The sequence below is a fragment of the Perna viridis genome, chromosome 7 (genome assembly GCF_037379345.1).
Source record: "Perna viridis isolate PV_CMFRI_1.1 ecotype Kerala chromosome 7, ASM3737934v1, whole genome shotgun sequence".
NCBI lineage: Eukaryota > Metazoa > Mollusca > Bivalvia > Mytilida > Mytilidae > Perna > Perna viridis.
The window spans coordinates 26,176,891-26,196,371 of record NC_142451.1 but is presented as its reverse complement, the minus strand read 5'-3'; the positions used below and the strand labels follow the sequence as shown (position 1 = coordinate 26,196,371).

Below are 19,481 nucleotides of genomic sequence, written 5' to 3'. Positions count from 1 at the left end.
TTATTGAGGCATGTTTATACTTAAAAACTTTTAATTTAATTACAAAAATGTTATATAAATTAATCAAAATATTTCATTACTTAAGCAAATAATGAGAAAGTTATTTTAATACCTTAAAATTGGCATTATGTAAACTTACATGTAAAAAGATATAGTGTTTGGTAACATGTATTTACTTATTCAATGATTTGTTTTGTCGTAAAATATGAAGAAATGCTGTCAGCTGATATTTTTACCCTAAAATCTTTGGTTTACGAAATATTAGATGTGGCAAAATTTAATAGGGAAAAATCAGTTGTATTTTAAGATCTGGCTCTGAGCAGCTTCATTTACACTGAAACTACGTAGGCAAGGATACGCTCGCCATAGATTAAGGTTGTCACTTTCACTTGATTGACAGATATGGAGTGTTCATTTCCAATGTGACACACAACCTTCATCTGACATACCTTTTTACGAGAGCACAGTGGGCGTCATGCAAGAAGCAGTAGATGCCCATCCTTTCAAAGAGTTTGAATTTGTATCTGTGGTCGATTTCATAAAAAATTATTAGTGTAAAATAACATGCAAGATATGACGTCACAATACTTTAATCTAATATGACAACAATTACAGCTAATTTTGCAGATTCATATTTTTATGAAAAGGACTTCAGGTGTCATGCAAAATCTGAAACTGCTCACCATAACTGAGCAACTTAGTTTTTATCTCTGATTTTTTAGGGTTGGTTCTTGCTGTTTATCTTTCGGTATACTTTTTAGGTCCTTTGTTTTGTGCTAATTGATGTATTTGTTGTCCTTTGAATAATTTCAATATGTTTTGTTCACATATCACCCTTTGTCTGGACCTATGGCATTTGGTAAACATTGAATTAGGGGTTAAATTCTAGTACTATGTCTTGATTATAAAGTGATGTAATTATACATCTCCACATTAAAAAAAGTGAGGGTTATTTAAAACTTTTCAATTAATTTGACAACTATACAAATACACAGAAAGTACTAATTTGACCCTTGATTCTTGGTGAAGTATTTTAAATAACAATATGAATTCTTTTTTGGGATTGTACTTTCATAAATATTCAGCTCACTTAAAAAAGAATTGATAATTATTTGTATGTTTTTTTTTTAAAGGCTATATTTAGACATTGCATACAGAAATTAAAATAGTACTATGAAGGAGATTGACATAGTTATTTTTTACTTTCCTTTTATGCTTTATAGTTATTCTTGTAATTATCCCCTGGCCAAGAATGTCAGTTACTAAGGGGTTATATTAAACTATTTTCCATTTATCAGAATTTTTTAAATCCTTTTTAACACTTTAAAATATCAGTATCACTCAGTGGATTTTATCAAGCTTGGTATGTTGTTCAGGAAAGGCCTTGAACACTATTTATTTTCAGTGCAAAGGAAATGCATATCAAAGTTAAATACCATAAGTTTCAGGGCCATATCCAGAGGAGTGCCAGCAGAGGTCCTCAGAAAAAGGGGGTGCTATGACATTATTTGCAATTTTTTGTCAATTTTACACATGAAAATAACAAATTCTCCAATAAAAAGGGGGAGTGCCGACCCCCTGCACCTTTCACTCATCAACTTTAAGAGTTATGTTCCTATCAAACATTTTCATTTAATTTGTGTTTTTTTTTTTTCAGAGAACCTGTGTTGTTCCTACCCATGTCAAAATGGTGGTGTTTGTCTCACAAAGGGTTTTGATAAATACACTTGTGATTGTACTAGCACTGGATTCTACGGCAAAAATTGTGAAACACGTATGTATTACATCCTTGTTATTTTATCAATACTTCCCCTTTTCTAATTTCAAGAATTGCATAGAAAAAGATTGAACATTATTTTATCAGATTCATAGAAGTAGGCACATTTAGAATTGTAGATTACTATACAAAAAAACCCCAAAAAACCAAAATTGAATTCTTGGAAAACCCATCTCAGTACACTGACCTGTATGGCCCACAACTATATGAGTCAAACACTGAAATAATATAAATTAAAAAACAACTCATATTGTCAGGCACTGATTGGTGAGTAGTTGAAATCATACGACTATTTAACAAGTTTAGAATTTTCTCACTCATCCCTCACACTCCCTGTACAATATGTATCAGACAATCAACACTGGTCAGATCATTTCCATCCCTTTTGGGTTATTGTCAATTAGTTATCTTTTATCAGAGTGCTATTCATATGCTATCAATATCTAATTCCTTTGGTAAACATAGGCATTATTATTTAAAGACTTTCTTATCATTGATGGGCTAAAGTCAATATTTTAGACTCTAGGGTATGAGAAATAGATCCATATTATGTACTTAGTTCTTGATTTTGTCCAGCTTTGGCCTATTACATCAATATTGGCCTTCTTTAAAGTTTAACTTCTTGATAGATTATTTGGTTAAGGAGATTTACTGAAATTTCAATTGAAACCTCCATAATGTGATTTGGTTATGTCAGTGGGCTACATTTAAGTAACAAAGAATATATTATCACTGTACCAGTAACCATAAGTTAAATGGTGACTCGTCTATCTTTAATAATTTGTGGGAAATTGTGTGGGTGGATTGTTCTATCTCAGACGCAGGAGACTTTACATTAGGGGAGAATGCTGTACCATAGCCAGAAATTTTGAAAGGGTGTGCACTTGTATACAGCATCATCTTTAAAAGTTGTTGCACATCCAATTTTTGCTGATTTTTTCTAGTAATTTTGAATATTTTAAGCAAAAGGAAGATGCACTGGTATCTATGGTACCCCCTCTGGCTACAGCCATGGAATGGTTGAGTCCAGTCCAAATGTTTAGGGTTAAAACTAAGATACCTATGCATTCAAAATTTACAATATGGAAAAGGGCAATATTACTCCAGATTAGTTTACTGCAAAAATATATGGCAGTGGAACTTATCTTATGATTCACCATATATTGTATGAAAGTTTGATAAGGTTACCTAGGGTAAGGGACACAACTCTTACAGATCATTTGAATAGTTGTATTAAGTATTTTACATCAATCTCATGTAAGCATCAAAGCAACTTGGAATGACTTCATTCTGTTTCAAATGAAAGCTTGATAGGCTTCAGTGAAATTGAGTGATACAAATATATTACTGATTTCAAGAGTTATGTCCCTTACTCTAGGTTTACTTCCTTAACCCTGTAGTCCATATAAACTTAAAACCCTAAGTCTGACTTGAAGAGCAGCATAAATAAGCTTGAATCACTTGAAATTCATGTGAGCTGAGCTTCACATGAAACTAACATGAATTTTTTGTGGATTTGATTTAAGCATGAATTTCTTGTGAAAAATTCACATGAAATCCACATGAAGGCTCAATCACACAGATTTCCCATGAATATGAACTCTGTCACATATTTTGTTTTAAATCTTGTAAAATTCATGTGAAAATCATTGAAAATATTTTGCCTCTGTACATTCTTATTGACACTGAAAGTTACATGTACAAGCTGAAAGCTTACAGGCCCTCTGTAGTTTCTGTGATTGTGCTCTACAGATTGTGAATCTCTCCATTATACCTATACATGTATACATTAAAGAGTAATCAAAGGAACCAAGGTTCTAGCAGAAATTAAAAAAAAATGTAATCCAAGTACAAAGACCAGTCATGGATAACAGACAAACACAACAAAGAACATAAAGTAACTAAAATGATACATACAAAGTAACAAAAGTAAATGAACAACTCATACTCCACTAAAAACTGGGAGCATGGACCCAGTGCATCGGCCTCTGTTTTTCTAGAAACATCTGCTGTGTTGCTTATAAAAAATCCACTCCAGCGTAGTCGAAAGATGAAAGGAAAACTATGACAACTTTATCAAATTAAGTTTTCAGGGGGTGCAGTTCTGTAGTGATAACTTCAATCTTGTAGCAACATAACCCTGTTCCAGAAGCCTAATTGTAAGAAGTCTAGCGCGATCAAAGAAAGATTTGACAGATCATTTCTATAAAATATCAGTTGTCTTAAAACAACATAGACAGAGCTGGGCTGTGATTGTATTAGCTCATGTTACATCTTATAGGGCACAAATAAATTATAAAATTTATTTTCATCTGCTATTAATCATAATAAGATTTTTTTTTAATTTACAGCTACCTTTTTCAATAGGATTAAGTTATGGTTAAAGCCAGATACAGAATCTACACATAAATTAATGGTTTATAACAGTTGGTTGTGGAATATCATCAACAAAATTCCCTTCTTGAGAGATTTTATGATGAGATTGGTTTACACAAGTAAGTAATATCAGTATCCTCAACAGAAGTCCCTTCTTGAGAGATTTTATAATGAAAGTGGTTTACACAAGGTATATTAATATCATCAACAAATTTCCCTTTTTAGGGACTTCATAATGAAACTGATTTACACAAGTAAGTTACATGGTCATGAATATACTCGCACACAAAACATTCATTAAGGGTGGGTCCAGTAAAAATGAAAGGGATGCCCCATGTGAAACACTGTTAAGAGAGTGTGATAAACTATACTCGCTAAAGGCATTTACTGTGCAAAATATTACTGAGGAAATATCCCATTGAAACAATTAATGGGATAACGTAAAACCATCTACTGTGAAAGTGCTATTGTTTGTAGGGTACCAATTTCCATTTTTCTTGTGGGTAGGTCAAACCACACAAGTTTGTTCCCAGCAGAAAGGAGATTCCCATTAATATATCTGCTGAAAACCTTAAAACCATGAATTCAAGCATCCAAGAACTTGTGTTTCTTCCCTATCCCATGAAAATTGATATTCATGAATTAAATTACTTTCATACTATTCAGGGAATATTCCACTGCAAACTATTTCTAAGGTTAGGAAAAAGAACTAATTTGGGGGATATTTCAGGAAAACTGCATGCCATTAAACCTGATTTAACTCATCATTTCTATCAGAAATCCCTGTACGTAGTCTGAGAACCATTGTAGTTGTCTCCAACTTTCCAGTTTTTGCCCTGATATTTCCATTTATTATGTATATTTTCCTTAGTTAGATTTCGTTCAACCTTGAGTGAAGTTATGGTAATACTAATACTTTGATTGATTTTCACAATAATCCATTGTGAGGACGTTTTTTGGAGGGGGACTTCGATGATGAAAATCATAAATGTATGCTTGTTGTTAGGAAACAGCCCTCTTTCCACATACGCCTTCCCCTGAATATAGCCGAAATATTGCTGCCGGGTGTTAAACCCCAACAATCAATCAATCCACATATGCTAGCATGGGATGATCGTAATTTTGATAGAAACCTTTTCACTTTCAGGGAGTAAGTGTCTGATACTGAGTACACATCAGGAAATTCACATAAGATGAACAGTATAACTTAACATTTTTAATTTGAAACTTACACCCACCTAGACATGAAGACAGACTGTTTTTTTTTTTTTTGATGAAAGTCAGTTAACTTCATGCCTTTCATTGAAATGGAAATATGTAACTTGAATATCACACATCACTGTTAAAACATTACTTAAATGTTGTACAGATAGGGAACATACCTATTTTAAAGGTACTTTTATTGCCAAAGTTAAGTTTGAACAAAACCTTGCTCCTACAAATGCATTTTATCAGTTAATGATGTCTTTTTGGGGTATAGATTTAACTCCTTTCTAAAAGATGCATCTTAGATTGCAATATTGATTATATAATAAGAAATCCTTTACTACAGAAAACTTAATGAATTATTACTTTTTAATATACCCGATTCAATATTCTGTTTATTTAGTAGTGTAAGTACAACAATATTTAGACATGTTTACCATTGATTTTAATTTTGACAACAAATCTTGTTAAATAACTGTTTTGATTGTGTCTGTTTTATTATTTTGATGTTCTTAAGTAAAGCATTCATTCTCAGTGATGAATTTATGAAGAAAAATCACATTTCTATAAAAGGCAAATTGAAGCAGGAGGTTTAGAACCCTATAAAATCTGATTTACTGGTAACACACCATTTCCATTAGAAATCCCTGTATCAAGTAGGACCATAGTGGTTGTTTCTAACTTGCCAGTTTTTGCCTCATATTGCCATTTATCATATAGACTTTCCTATTTTTGATTTTCCTTATTACCCGAAGTCTTTGCCTAACAGTTTGGTAATTTTGTCATTTCCCTCTTTTTGCAGTGTTTTAGGATTCCACTTTCCCATTATCCAGGGCAAGTGCAATTTTGGTGTGGGAAAGTTGATTATTATGCCCCAATTTCCCCTTGGCAAGTAGAAAGCTTAATTTTTTTAAAGGATTTGTTAAGTTTTGAAAGCAAGCTTCAAGCGTTGGAAAAATAATCTGCATTTAGAGTTTTCCTGTGAAAACCTTAAATTTTGAAAAATCGTAGAATATTGTTTTTGTAAGAATTGTAACACAATTATTCCTTTTTTATTTTTGAAGGCTGGTAATGCATACATCTATATACTGTCTAGACCTGTCAAATACCTTGTTGCTGTTGATGGTTCTCTCAGGATTTCTCTTTTGTATTTGATGAGAAAACTATTTAATGTTATCTACCATGCCCATTAGGCCAGATAAAATTAATAAGTAGATTTTCATCCCCTCCCTAAAAAATAACAGAAATAAAAAAATGGGGAGGTGGGGGAGATTTCAAAATCAGGATTTTACTTGTGTCAGTTTCTAGTATTGAGGTACCATAACTCACAAATCTTTCATTTCTTGGTATCTTAAACAATATTTCTTCTCTGAAATTGATGTGGCTATGGATTTAGAACATATTTATACTTCAAATAGAATTAACAGAAATTAGACTATCAAATATCTGGTAAGAAATGAAAAATAAAAACTAAAATCCTCCCACCCTCCCATTATTTTTGTAAAGATTGGATGAAAATCTACCATTAAGTTTACTTAGCCTTAGCCTTATAATATAGGAAAGAAACATATTGTACATGTATAAATATAAGAAATAACAAATAAAACAGGATTGTTTTGCAAACAAATAGCCTATTGATCATACTGGTATATTTTCATTTTTAAACTCAAGGAATTTTAAATAAATTTAAATATATGAAAAATCAAAATAAGGTAGTAATTTTTCATTTAAGTCACAACAAAGGTTACTATTACCTCACAGTGTGTGAAATGTCGAGAAGCATTATATGATTTATTTTTAATCTTTCTAAATAGTGAGAAAAGGTTCGAAGTATGTTTAATTTCAAGAACAATAGATCCATATAAAATTCAGTAAGATTTTATTTTATTTATCCTTTCAATTACATCAAAGTAGCTCTGTAATAAAGGACACTAATAAAATTTTATACATAAAGAGGGTATCCATGTGAAAAACAGGCAGTGGGTGATACATGATAAATTTTGTTTTCAAAACTTTTTCATCTAATTCAAATCACAAATGCATTGTTTCTCAAAGTTGATCGTTGGTTTTTGATTAACTGCAATGATTAAAGAGAAATAAATGACATAGAAAGCATTGAAATTCATTGAAAAAGGGAGATGACTCTTTATTTTATGCTAAATTTTGTTGCTTTTTTGAGCCTTCCACTGTCGATTAGAATAAATCTTTATTCTATTTGACAAACATATGATGAAAACATTATGTTGGAACAAAAATTTCAGTGGAAAAAAATTATGTTGTGCTACCTGCCTGATTATTACATGGACAACCTCTTAAAATTAAAAGTAATGTATCACTTATTAGACAGCATTAACATACACATAACAATATATACAGTAAAACCTGTCTAATCCAAACCCTGAATAAACTAATAACCTGTCCAAACCAGACTTCTTCATAAGTCAATTCGTATCAATTTTAATACATTCTAAACCTGTGTTAACCAAAAACCTCCCTAAACTGAATAATTCCTCCAGTCACAAAGTGTTTGGTTCAGACAGGTTTTACTGTATGTTCAGTCATTCGGATCTACTTATAAATTTGTAGTGGAATTACTTACTGTAGATACTCCTTGTATTATTGTAATCACAAACATTTCTCACGATCTATCTTTTAACAGCTTCACAGCTGTAATCTATTAGTAGACTATTCTTTGCAACTTTTCTTGGGGATTGTTTTTTTTTTTAAATAATTACTCTACCCTTGCGTAAGCATTGTTGACATTTTTCACTTAAAGTTAGCTGCATAGACTTTTACATTAACAAAGCATTTGTGTTTTATCTTTTTCCTTACAAATATAAAAATGAAAATTTTCTGTTCTATTTTTATGCAAGACAAAAAAAAATACTCTACTGTGGAAGTATTATTATTATTATTTTTTTTTTTTTGGAGTACCAATTTTGTGATTTTTCATGGATTAGGCAAGCCAAGAAATTTAGTACTCAATAAAAATGAAATTTACCAATTCATTTGTATAATGAAAGTGTCACATCAACAAATTCAAGAATCTACATATTGGTATTTTCCCATTATGGTCCATGCTCCTAGTTTTTAGTGGAATCTGAGTCGCTAATTTACTTTTGTTTCTTTGTATGTATGATTTTAGTTACTTTATGTTCTTTGTTGTGTATGTCTGGTCTGGTCATTGTCCCTGGATTACATTCTTTTCATTTCCACTAGAATCTTGGTTCCCTTGATCACTCTTTCCTCTTCACCACAAAAATCCTGGTATCCAGGAATGAAAGTAGTTTTACTCACTGAGGAGCTGTCTATCCTAACAGAGGCATTGTAAATATATCATTTTTACCTGCTATCTCTCCTATGTTATCCACTGAATAGACAAGAAAAAATGAACTGCCTGTGGAGGGATTTGAAATTAAATTTCTATATTTGTTCTTAATGTGCATTTTGAAATCTATGAAAGAAAATTTTTATTTCAATACATTCAGATGTATCTTAGTTAGAATTGTGAATTGGATAACTTAGTTGTTATGATTTGAAATAAATTTCTAGGCTATACATGTATGTGGAAACGCGTGGTAGCATTTAAGTTTTTGGGTAGCAATTTTCGAGGTTAGTCAATGGAGGAAAAAACAAGTGCCAATGGTCAGTGAAACCTGTCTAAACAGAACACTGAATAATCTAAAAACCTGTCTAATTTGAACAATTAATAATTCAACAACCTGTATAAACCAAACACTGAATAATCAAAATAACGTTGAAACTGAAAAATGAATAATCTAAATACCTGTCTGAACCAAACACCGAATAATCTCAAAACCTGTCTAAACTGGACAATGAATAATAAAAAAAAATGTCTAAAAAACACTGAATAATCTGAAAACCTGTCTAATTTAAACAATGAATAAATCAAAAACCTGTCTGAACCAAACACTGAATAATCCGAAAACCTGCCTGAAGTCCCTTTTTATCAGTTTGAATGTGTATTGAACTTCAGTAAACCAAACACCAGTATAAACCAAACACCTTGTCCAAACCAAACACTTGTCTAAAAATAAACCCTGTCTAAACCAAACACCCTGTCTGAACCAAACAGTGAATAATCCAAAAACCTGCCTTATGTCCCTTTTAATCAGTCTGAATGTATATTGAACTTCAGTAAACCAAACACCTGTCTAAACCAAACACACTGTTAAAAGAATTTTAGACAGGTTTCACTGTATTAATTCAGTCTGCACCTGATACACCCAACAGTAACATATGTTTGGGTTAAAAGATGAAAAAGGATTGCCCTGCCCTAAGCTATTATGTAAATTGAACACTCCAATCAATTTATCAAACGATCTGTTATATTTGGTATAAAATATTTTGCACCATCCCATTAATTTACTATTACAGACATGTACCCAAGGCATGTAATTTTGCATTTATCTCCTTTAATTTTCATAAAAATACTCAGATTCTTTTAAAGAGAATTTAAAATGTTGTCCTCGTCAGATACATGTTGAGCATTGTGAAAAATGATGGAGCATGACGGCACTCTGTAATATGATGTTGATGTTCTTTTATGAGGTTATTTAGGTACTAGTCCTTATAAAATTCATGCATTGTCAATGGTAGAGCTAATTCATGGTGCTGATAAACCAAATGCACAAACAATGTTTTCAATCTACAAACACTAAATTTTTACTTAACTATATCAAGAGAATGCCAAGTAAATGTTTAGAATTTTGTAACTATTCCAAAGTAAAATTCAATGATTTTGTATGATTTATCAAGTAAAAATAAACCAAAATATCAAAATTCATATGTCTAATAACTAAGACAAGTGTGTATTATAAAAGAGTCACAAAATAGTACCGGTATTACCTGAATTCTTTAAAACTGTTTTTGCATATACTTTGAATATCCTGATCAATGTAGGTGCTTGAAAATGATTTTTTGTGGGAAATGCTTTAAATGCAGTCTTTTCAATCCAAATTTACTATGAAATAAAAGTGTTTGCATGCAAGGTACAATAAGTTATGTAATTTATGAGTTGTTTACAATAGTTATCTATTTGAGGTAATCATTTTTCTAAATAGACTGCAAACTTATTAAAATACATGTATTTCACCTTTCTCTCTTTGCAGGTGCTGCACAAGTAAATTGGCTTCAGTAAAATACAAAATTTATCTTGTTCAAATAGAATAACCTATTCAAAAATAAAATCTAAAATATCGCTTTTTGACACTATTTAAACAAATTGGGCCTGAAACAGGCATTAATTACATTTTGTTTCTACTTACAGTGAGATCAGATATGATAGACAGTCCTCCAACATATGATAACCATCATCCATACATAACATTAGATGCCAACTTTAACATGACTCAGTACACCAGAACACTACCCCCTGTGCCTAAAGAATGCCCAACCCCAATGGGTGTGGCAGGGAAAAAGACAATGCCAGACTTAGATGCACTGGTTAAAAAGTTGTTTATCAGAGAGAAGTTTAAGCCAGAACCCACAGGATTGAGTACCTTGTTCAGCTTCTTTGCTCAACACTTTACACATCAGTTCTTCAAGACAGATGTCAAGAAAGGCCCTGAATACCAGTGGGGTGGACATGGGGTAAGGAAAAATTGGGGGATAAGGAGTACCAACAAGGGCTACTGGGTTGGGAATAGCAGTAATTGAAACTTGGGGAACGAAAGCCACTGAGGAAGACAGGTTTGGGAATAGCAGTGATTGAAACTTGGGGCAGGAATACATTGAGGGATACAGGGTTGGGAATAGCAGTAATTGAAAATGGTGGAAAGAAAACTAGTGAGGAATACAGGGCTGGGAATAGCAGTGATTAAAGCTGAGGAAGGAATACATTGAGGTATACAGGATTTGGAAATCCAGAGGGATGGATACTGGGTTAGAAATACAGTGAGTCAAGCTTGGGTAAGGGATACCATTGGAAGGACATTAAGTCAGGAATACCAGTGGGATAGGGTAGGGAGGGGTAAGGAGTATCATTGGAGAGTGATAAAGAATACTAGTAGTGGGGAGGAGTAATGAATTTATAGAGAGGGGTAAGGAAACCAGTGGGGAGGAGTAAAGAATATATAGAGAGGGGGTAAGGAAACTAGTGGAGAGAAGTAATGAATATATAGAGAGTGGGTATAAGGAAACCAGTGGAGAGGAGTAATGAATATATAGAGAGGAGGTAAGGAAACCAGTGGGGAGGGGTAAGGAGTCTATAAAGAGGGGTAAGGAAACCAGTGTGGAGGAGTAAAGAATATATAGAGAGGGGGTAAAGGAACTAGTGGGGAGGAGTAATGAATATATAGAGAGGGGGTATGGAAATTAGTTGGGAGGGGTAAGGAAACAAGGGGTGAGGGGTAAGGAGTATAAAGAGAGGGGTTAAGGAAACCAGTGGGGAGGGGTAAGGAGTATATAGAGAAGGGGTAAAGAATATATAGAGAGTGGGTAAGGAAACTAGTGGGGAGTGGCATGGAATAATAGGAAATGTTAAAGAAAGCATGTGGTGAGAGGTAAAGAATACCTATGGGGAGTGGTTAAGAATTCCAGTTAGGAGGAGTTAAGAATACTAGAGGGGAAGGAGGGGTAAAGAATACCAGTTGGAAGGTATTAGGAATAATAGTGGGGAGGGGAAAGGGTACGAGGGAAAGGTAAGAAAGTCAAGAGCCTCAGCACATGAGATGTTTTATGAATTTTATGCATCAGGCCTGGGTAGAGTAAATTATATCAAGCAAACTGTTTAGATGATAATGTTTAATAATAAATGATAAAAGGATTTATTTGTGTATTTCAGGTTGATGTTACACATGTTTATGGAAAAGATAAACATGATGAGGCTATCCTGAGATCCTTCAAAGATGGCAAGCTCAAAGTACAAGTAAGGAAATGTATTTACTGTTCATTAAATTGTCCATGAATCACATACCTTAGTACCTCTGTGGTTATTTTCTAGGTAAAGTTGGTAATACAATGCCTGTTTTTATAAATGCATGCATACTGGAAATTAAGATTGATCTCCCACAATTCATAGGCTTATACAAAGGAAGGGTTGGAGGCTGGGTGGCCCGCCTCTTCAATTTTCAAAATTTATAAACATGGTGTATATTTGTATCTAAATGCATGCACTTAAATGTGTTTATCAAGGACTTTTTGTTGGCCCCTAGTGGTACCCCCTTAGATTATTCTCTGGATACACCACAGCAATTGAAGAAGAAAGCAAATAAACTCATTTTGGTTGATGTGATGTTATCGATGCTTACGATTCCAAACTGAAGTTTATCATTATTGTCATATTTAGTATAACATAATGCTGACTGATTCTTTAGTATGGTGGGAGTTTAGCTGGAGATATACCTAATATCAACTAGTAAGATCAATGACAAAATAACTTGATGAAAATAACTGAAGTAATGCTTAATAATGGATAACCATTACCATTTTATACAGTCCCTGAACTGATCCGTGCAACGGTTTGATGGATCGATGACCGTTGACTTATTGATCGCTGACAGATTGATGACTGGTGACCGATCTGATCGCAGTTTTGTTATGTAAAATGATGAATGAATTGTTAAAAATAAAACAAATGTAAACAAAAGTATAGATTGATGTTCAAATTTATTGCGTAATGTAAATATGAGTAAAATTGACAGAGAAAACACTGGAACTGTAAAATATATTGACCGCTCTGTGGTCACATGATGCGATCACCAGTTAAATGGATCGGTTTGATGGATCGATGATCAATGACCGATCGCAATTTTTGTTGCACGGATCTGTTCAGGTACTGTAAGTACAACACAATTTTTTATTTTCAACTTTTTTTTTCACTTTCAGACAATAAAAGGAGAAGATTACCCTCCACTCAGTACAGAAGCTAATGTAGAAATGACATATATCTTCCCAGTTAAACCAGAGAGTAGATTAGCACTCGGCCATCCATTTTTTGGAAATTTACCTGGTCTTGTTATGTTTGCCACAGTTTGGTTGCGTGAACATAATAGAGTCTGTGATATTTTAAAGAAAGAACACCCTGAATGGGATGATGAACAACTTTTCCAAACGGGCAAACTTATTATATTAGGTAAATGTAGATAATAGTAAGATTTAAGTGAAAAGTCCAATGGTTTTTTTTAATGAACCTCCCTACTTTTTGGATAACAAGAAAATCAATCATATGATATCAACCGTACAAATCATACATTATGACTAATTTAAATAATACTGATCAATAGAGGTTATTTGTTTTGTTATTTCATTAAGCATGTCATTTTATACAATGTTAAAGACTCTCCAGTTTGAGAGACTGTTTTCAAACTCCTTTAATTTGAGAGACTTTTTCAAAAGCCTTCAGTTTGAGAGACTTTTCAAACTCCTTCAATTTGGGAGACTTTTTTCAATCTTGCAACAGTTGGAAATTGGAAGTGTGACACGTTTTGAAAAATGCACTATGAATTTGTAATTAAGTCCATATATCATTTCAATGTAGCCAATATTTTAATTAGTGATATAAGAAAACTTTGATTACACACAGCAATGATGTTTTTTTTTTTGCTGATTGATAAGGATAATTAAGTCTGTATGTAATGACATTTGATTTTCTTTTTTCAGGGGAAACAATCAAGATTGTTATAGAAGATTATGTACAAGCTTTGAGTAATTACAACTTTGACCTTGAATTTAAACCAGAACTACTGTTTGGTCATTTGTTCCAGTACCAGAACCGAATAGCTGTTGAATTTAATCATCTTTATCACTGGCATCCACTAATGCCCGATGACTTCACCATCGGAGGTGTTAACTACACGATGAAAGATTTCTTAACAAGACAAGATTTAGTAATGAAGCATGGTGTTGCTGAGTTTGTTGATTCACTATCCAAACAGAATGCTGGAGCAGTAAGTTACATTGAGTAGAAAAACTTAATCTTCAATCACTGAACGGTTCAGTTCAGTACTTAAAAAAAATATTTGTCAAAAAATCTGATGCCTCAGGTAGACATTCTTAGCCTACCGAGATAAGTAATATTCTAGGGCCTCATTTTCTATCAGAATTCAATTTAATCAATTAGTCTTTAATCTGCACATTTTTCTGTATCCAAAGCTGAAATTTATTAATGTTGAATAAGGTTTGAGCAGTCAAGCATTGTAATGAACAATTTTGATAATGATAGATAAAGAAATGCATAGTCATTGTCACAAAATATAAGATCAATTACAGCTCACTGCAAAACATGCACAAAGGCATTTCTTATGTTGATACAGCTTGTAATATTTATTTTATGTATATCTAATATTGAAAATTAAATATTTATATGATATATTTACTAAATCCTGTCTAAACCTAATCCTGAATATAGAAACCCATGAATAAAGAAACCCTTGTCTAAATAAACCCCTGAATAAAGAAACCCCTGTCTAAATCAACCCCTGAATAAAGAAACCTTTTTCTAAATGAACCCCTTTATAAAGAAACTCCTGTCTAAATCAACCCCTGAATAAAGAAACCCTTGTCTAAATAAACCCTGAATAAAGAAATCCTTGTCTAAATAAATCCCTAAATAAAGAAAAAGCTGGATAAACCTAACACTTTAGTCCCTTCATATCTATTTAAATGGGTAAACCTGTGTTAAATGAACACCTGTCTAAACAGAACACTCTATAGTCCAAAAACCAGTTCAGTATAGACAGGTCTCATTGTGGATGGATGTAATGGTAGGATGGAATTGTGGAAATGTTATATGTAAATGTATCGGTACTATAATTCAAATACATTTATGTTCAAATTTTGAAGTACCTTTTATACATTCTCTTCATGCTTATGCTTAAACTAAATATGGTATACAAAAATCATGTCAATAATTTTGTCTGCATTTAATTATGTCCTCAGATCCTAATTTTAAAAGCTAGAATTCTGTTTTTTAAGTAGCTGTCTTTGTAAGAATTATGCAAAATCTGAAAAATGTAATACACCCCAAAAAAGGCTACAAATTTTTATTTTTGTAATTAAGTTGTTTTATGGGTTAATACTATGAAATATTTAACTATTCATTCAAATCTGCCTGCTCTTAGGGGATAATCAACATTGAAAATCCAAGATTCTATTGTATTTGAGTGTCATTTACAGAGTTATCTCCCTTAATTTTCAAATCTACAGTGCATTCTACATGATTTTTATCTCCTAAGAACATGGGTTATATGAAAAACTGAATGTTAGTTTCTGTTTACTATGGCAATTCAAACAAAATATCAAAAATAAAAATATGCAGGCTTTTTACCCATGAATCACATTTTGCATGATTCTTAGCTGGAGTGCTACTTAAATGTATTTTCCTCAAACCAAATCATGTAAAACTGATATGATATAGCTTTAAATTAGCTTTTTATCTTAATAAGCAGAAAAAAAAAATCTCCTTGGTTTATACTATTATCATGTTGTTGAACAACTATACATGTTTCTTAAGCTTTAAAAGTTTGGAAATATTTGATTTGTCCGATCTGCTCTTCCTGAAAAAATGCATGAAATATCTGCCATAAGATGCCAAACAACAATTCAATCAATAAATTATGAGACAAAATTAAACTCTATATTCATATGTTTGCTTTCATCTCTTTCAGTTCACAGTAAAAAATCATGGAAAATTCACAATTAATGTTGTAAAGGAATTGATACAGCATGGTAGAACATTACGTCTTCAGTCATTCAACAACTATAGAAAACGTTTTCATTTGAAACCATTTAAAACATTTGAAGAATTAACAGGTAAGCATTCATAGTTTAATTGTCCAATAAATGTTAGACTAATCAAGTTTTGAATTAGCCCTGCTCAGCAGGTCAGGGTGATATTGATCTGTATACTAGTATCTGTTTGTTTGAACATGCATCACAGCTTTAATTCTTTACAAGATTCTGAAAAATTCAGTCTTGTATAAATATAAAAAAAAAATCAGCTAGGAGAGGAGTACAGTTAAAACCCATTGGAATGCCAACATGTTGAAAAAAAGCTCCTCCAAATGTAACAAATAATTGTTATCAATAAAGGAAATCAAGCATATCACAAACCTATTTTTTTTTGTGTAGCTTACTTTGCCCTTCTGTGATGTTTTAGTAAAATATGTGGATTTGTAACCAAGAACAACATAATTTTTGAAATTGCAAAAAATTTATAAGTAAGTCCTTTCTAACAAAATTTCAATTTATCATGTGGCAATGTAGTGTAAAGAATTGAGAAGTCAAAATGTGGAGAGAACTACCAGTAATTAATGAAAAGCTGCAGGATTTTAGGTTTTGAAGTTAATCTTTAGAATTTTTAGGTATCTATCTATGATTAATGCCACTAGTAGGTGGTTTTGCAACTAGCTTGTTGTTCATCCTTCACTGGGGACAATATCTTTGTAAAGTGAATTGACATTTCCTTCGTGGAGCAAGATGAAGATCCAGGTATATACCTTTCTTTGTATGGATTCTTATGAAGATTGGGAATCCAATTCAAGTAAGGTGTCCCCACATTTTGTTTCGATGTTGACAGAAGACAATAAGGACTTATGGTTGTTTAGGATTTCATCTTTGTCAAAAGTAGTACGTATGTGGTATTACCTCGATGTTACTATCGATGCCCAATTTTTCCTTAATAAGGCAGTTGAGGTAATGGGTTTTACAAACAAATACAGTGTTGTTTGGAGCTTTATCTGCAGGGACGATAACATATTTCTCACTGTATAGAAAAATACTGTAAATGTATTAATTCTTACAGTGTACTATATTGACTACTTTTTGAAGGAGAAAAACATCAATGAAACTTAATATCAATACTATGGAACACTAGTTTTTTTTTTAATTCTGAAAATAAATGCCTGTAATTATGTTCATTTGACTAAATTGTGAAAATGAGCAACAACAAAATCTATAATATTGACAGTAATATCTTGAAGGAAGATAATAAAATACTGGAAGTGGTAAAATAAAGACAGTGCCATACATATTGCAGATCATTGAAAAAAAGAATGAATTACTACCTGGAAACAAGTTATTCCCCTTCTTCATAAAAGTTGGTGTTAAAAAAAAACAAATAAAATTGTGGCTCTCTAGATTATTCTTCACAATTAGTTGAAAGATCTTCAAAAGACAACAAAAACAAATTAAAAGATTTAACAAGTTGCCAAGTTCAAGAGTAATCATTGGAACCAAGGTTATAGCAGTAATAAAAAAAATGTAATCCAGGGACAAAGACCAGACATGGAAAACAGACACACACAACATAGAACATAAAGTAAATAAAATCATACATACAAAGTAACAAAAGTAAATGAGCAGCTCAGACTCCACATGCATGGATGTAGTCAAAATCCTAACATGAAGCCTTGGTAATAGTCAAAAGGTCATGTACAATTAATAGTTATCTAGTAAAATATTACTCCATTTCTATAAGTGTTATTTATCATCATTTAGGGAAAATGTTCATTCATCCATTTTATCTGTTTTCTTTTTCAGGAGAAAAAGTATTAGCCAAGGAATTGGAAAATATGTATGGTGATGTTGATGCATTAGAGTTCTATGTTGGATTAGTGTGCGAGAAAAGACGTCCAAGAGCTGTATTTGGTGCATCAATTGTAGAAATTGGAGCACCATACTCATTAAAAGGACTCATGGCAAATCCCATTTGTAGCCCTAAGTATTGGAAACCTTCGACATTCGGGGGAGACGTAGGGTTTGACATTGTTAATTCAGCATCTATAGAAAACCTTTTTTGTAAAAATATTAAAGGAGATTGTCCCACTGTTTCATTTAAAGTTCCTGGTTGGACTGAGGATGACACAACAACTACTTCAGATTGTTTTTCTGACTGCCCTAAACATGGTGGAGAATTATAGTGAAGGATAGCTTTTATGTTTATTTTTTTTTTAATAATTTTTAAGTCATGGTATGTACAAGAAAATCTTGATTACTTATTATACAAAGATCGAAGAAGATTTTTTTGAATTGTTAATAAGATTTTTCTGGGGAAGAGAAAGGAATGAAACGTTTTGTTTCTTAGGCTTGAATTAAAATAAAATATCTAAATAATATGTAATATTTTACTAGGTGTGCTATTCTTAATTTCATTTATTTACTGTGTGGAAAAATACTCAGTGCATTTTTAATAGACTACATATTTTGGTGGAAGGTAGATTCATTAATTTTCTCCTAATTTTACCTTTCTAAAAAAATGTGTATGTTATTGACTGATCTCACTGACACAATTTTTTACACTGATATAATTTCCTGCCTTATGGAACACGAGCAGTACTGCTTATCTAAGGTTATGGGGAAGGATAGGAGGAAACACTGTTTTTTATGAACTAATGTACATGTAATTTTTCTATATGGCCAGTTTAGGTAAAAATGGATATACAAATAGAATGGCACTATATATTACACCCAGCAAAAATACTATAACTTAATTTTCCATCTGAAATCCGAAATATCTAAGAAGAAATATGACAATTAGATACATATATTTTGAAAAACACAATCAAATAAGAGTTTGTATTAGTGTAATTGTAAATTAGAGTGGAAGAAAGTGAAATCTTTTGTCTTTTGCTTGATTTCTGTGAAAGTACTTGTATTTGTGGGTTCTAATTTTCATGGTTTAGGGTAAAAACATCACTTTTTATACTCCTGAATTCACAGATTTTATACCTCTATCATACAAAAGAATGGGAAGTTTCTTTTTAGTTTGGAGCCAAATTTCATGGTTAAACAAACCCACGAAAATCCATGAAAATTGGTACCCCACCAACAATTATACTTTCACAGTACTTTGTGATGATTTGAATACTATGCATTTTACATATCTTTTTATATACAGTATATATTTACATTTGTTATATGGAGAAGTATGTGAGTTTGATCTTTGATGTATATGTTTACATTCTTTTTATGCCTATGTTCAAATAAGAACATAAATATGCTTTGATGCAAATTGGCTACGCAGGTTTATTATCTTGTGTGTGATGTTATAACAGGGTCTATGATGTGCTTGATTTGGTATGCTGTGGAGAAGACCATTTGATATTTGGGGGAGTGCTTGGAAGATGTTTTTTCATCAAAATATTTATTTTCACCATGATTA

General features: G+C 32.1%; 1 protein-coding gene across 3 annotated transcripts in view; it reads left to right on the top strand.

The window, feature by feature from the left end:
• The window catches only part of LOC148612025 (prostaglandin G/H synthase 2-like), a 38,456-nt gene extending 20,021 nt beyond the window's left edge, over window positions 1–18,435 (top strand). For 2 of the 3 annotated variants that reach the window (XM_088593099.1, XM_088593098.1), the window contains exons 3-10: window positions 1,658–1,774; window positions 4,129–4,272; window positions 10,650–10,972; window positions 12,165–12,248; window positions 13,208–13,454; window positions 13,982–14,268; window positions 15,988–16,132; window positions 17,861–18,435. In XM_088593099.1, coding sequence (XP_088449225.1) covers window positions 1,658–1,774; window positions 4,129–4,272; window positions 10,650–10,972; window positions 12,165–12,248; window positions 13,208–13,454; window positions 13,982–14,268; window positions 15,988–16,132; window positions 17,861–18,240 — 1,727 coding nt within the window. In that variant the 3' untranslated portion in view covers window positions 18,241–18,435. Of the gene's footprint in view, window positions 1–1,657; window positions 1,775–4,128; window positions 4,273–7,205; window positions 7,231–10,649; window positions 10,973–12,164; window positions 12,249–13,207; window positions 13,455–13,981; window positions 14,269–15,987; window positions 16,133–17,860 lie in introns of those variants that run through there. The other variant, XM_088593100.1, reaches the window with a different exon arrangement.
• The last annotated feature ends 1,046 nt before the right edge of the window (window positions 18,436–19,481 follow it).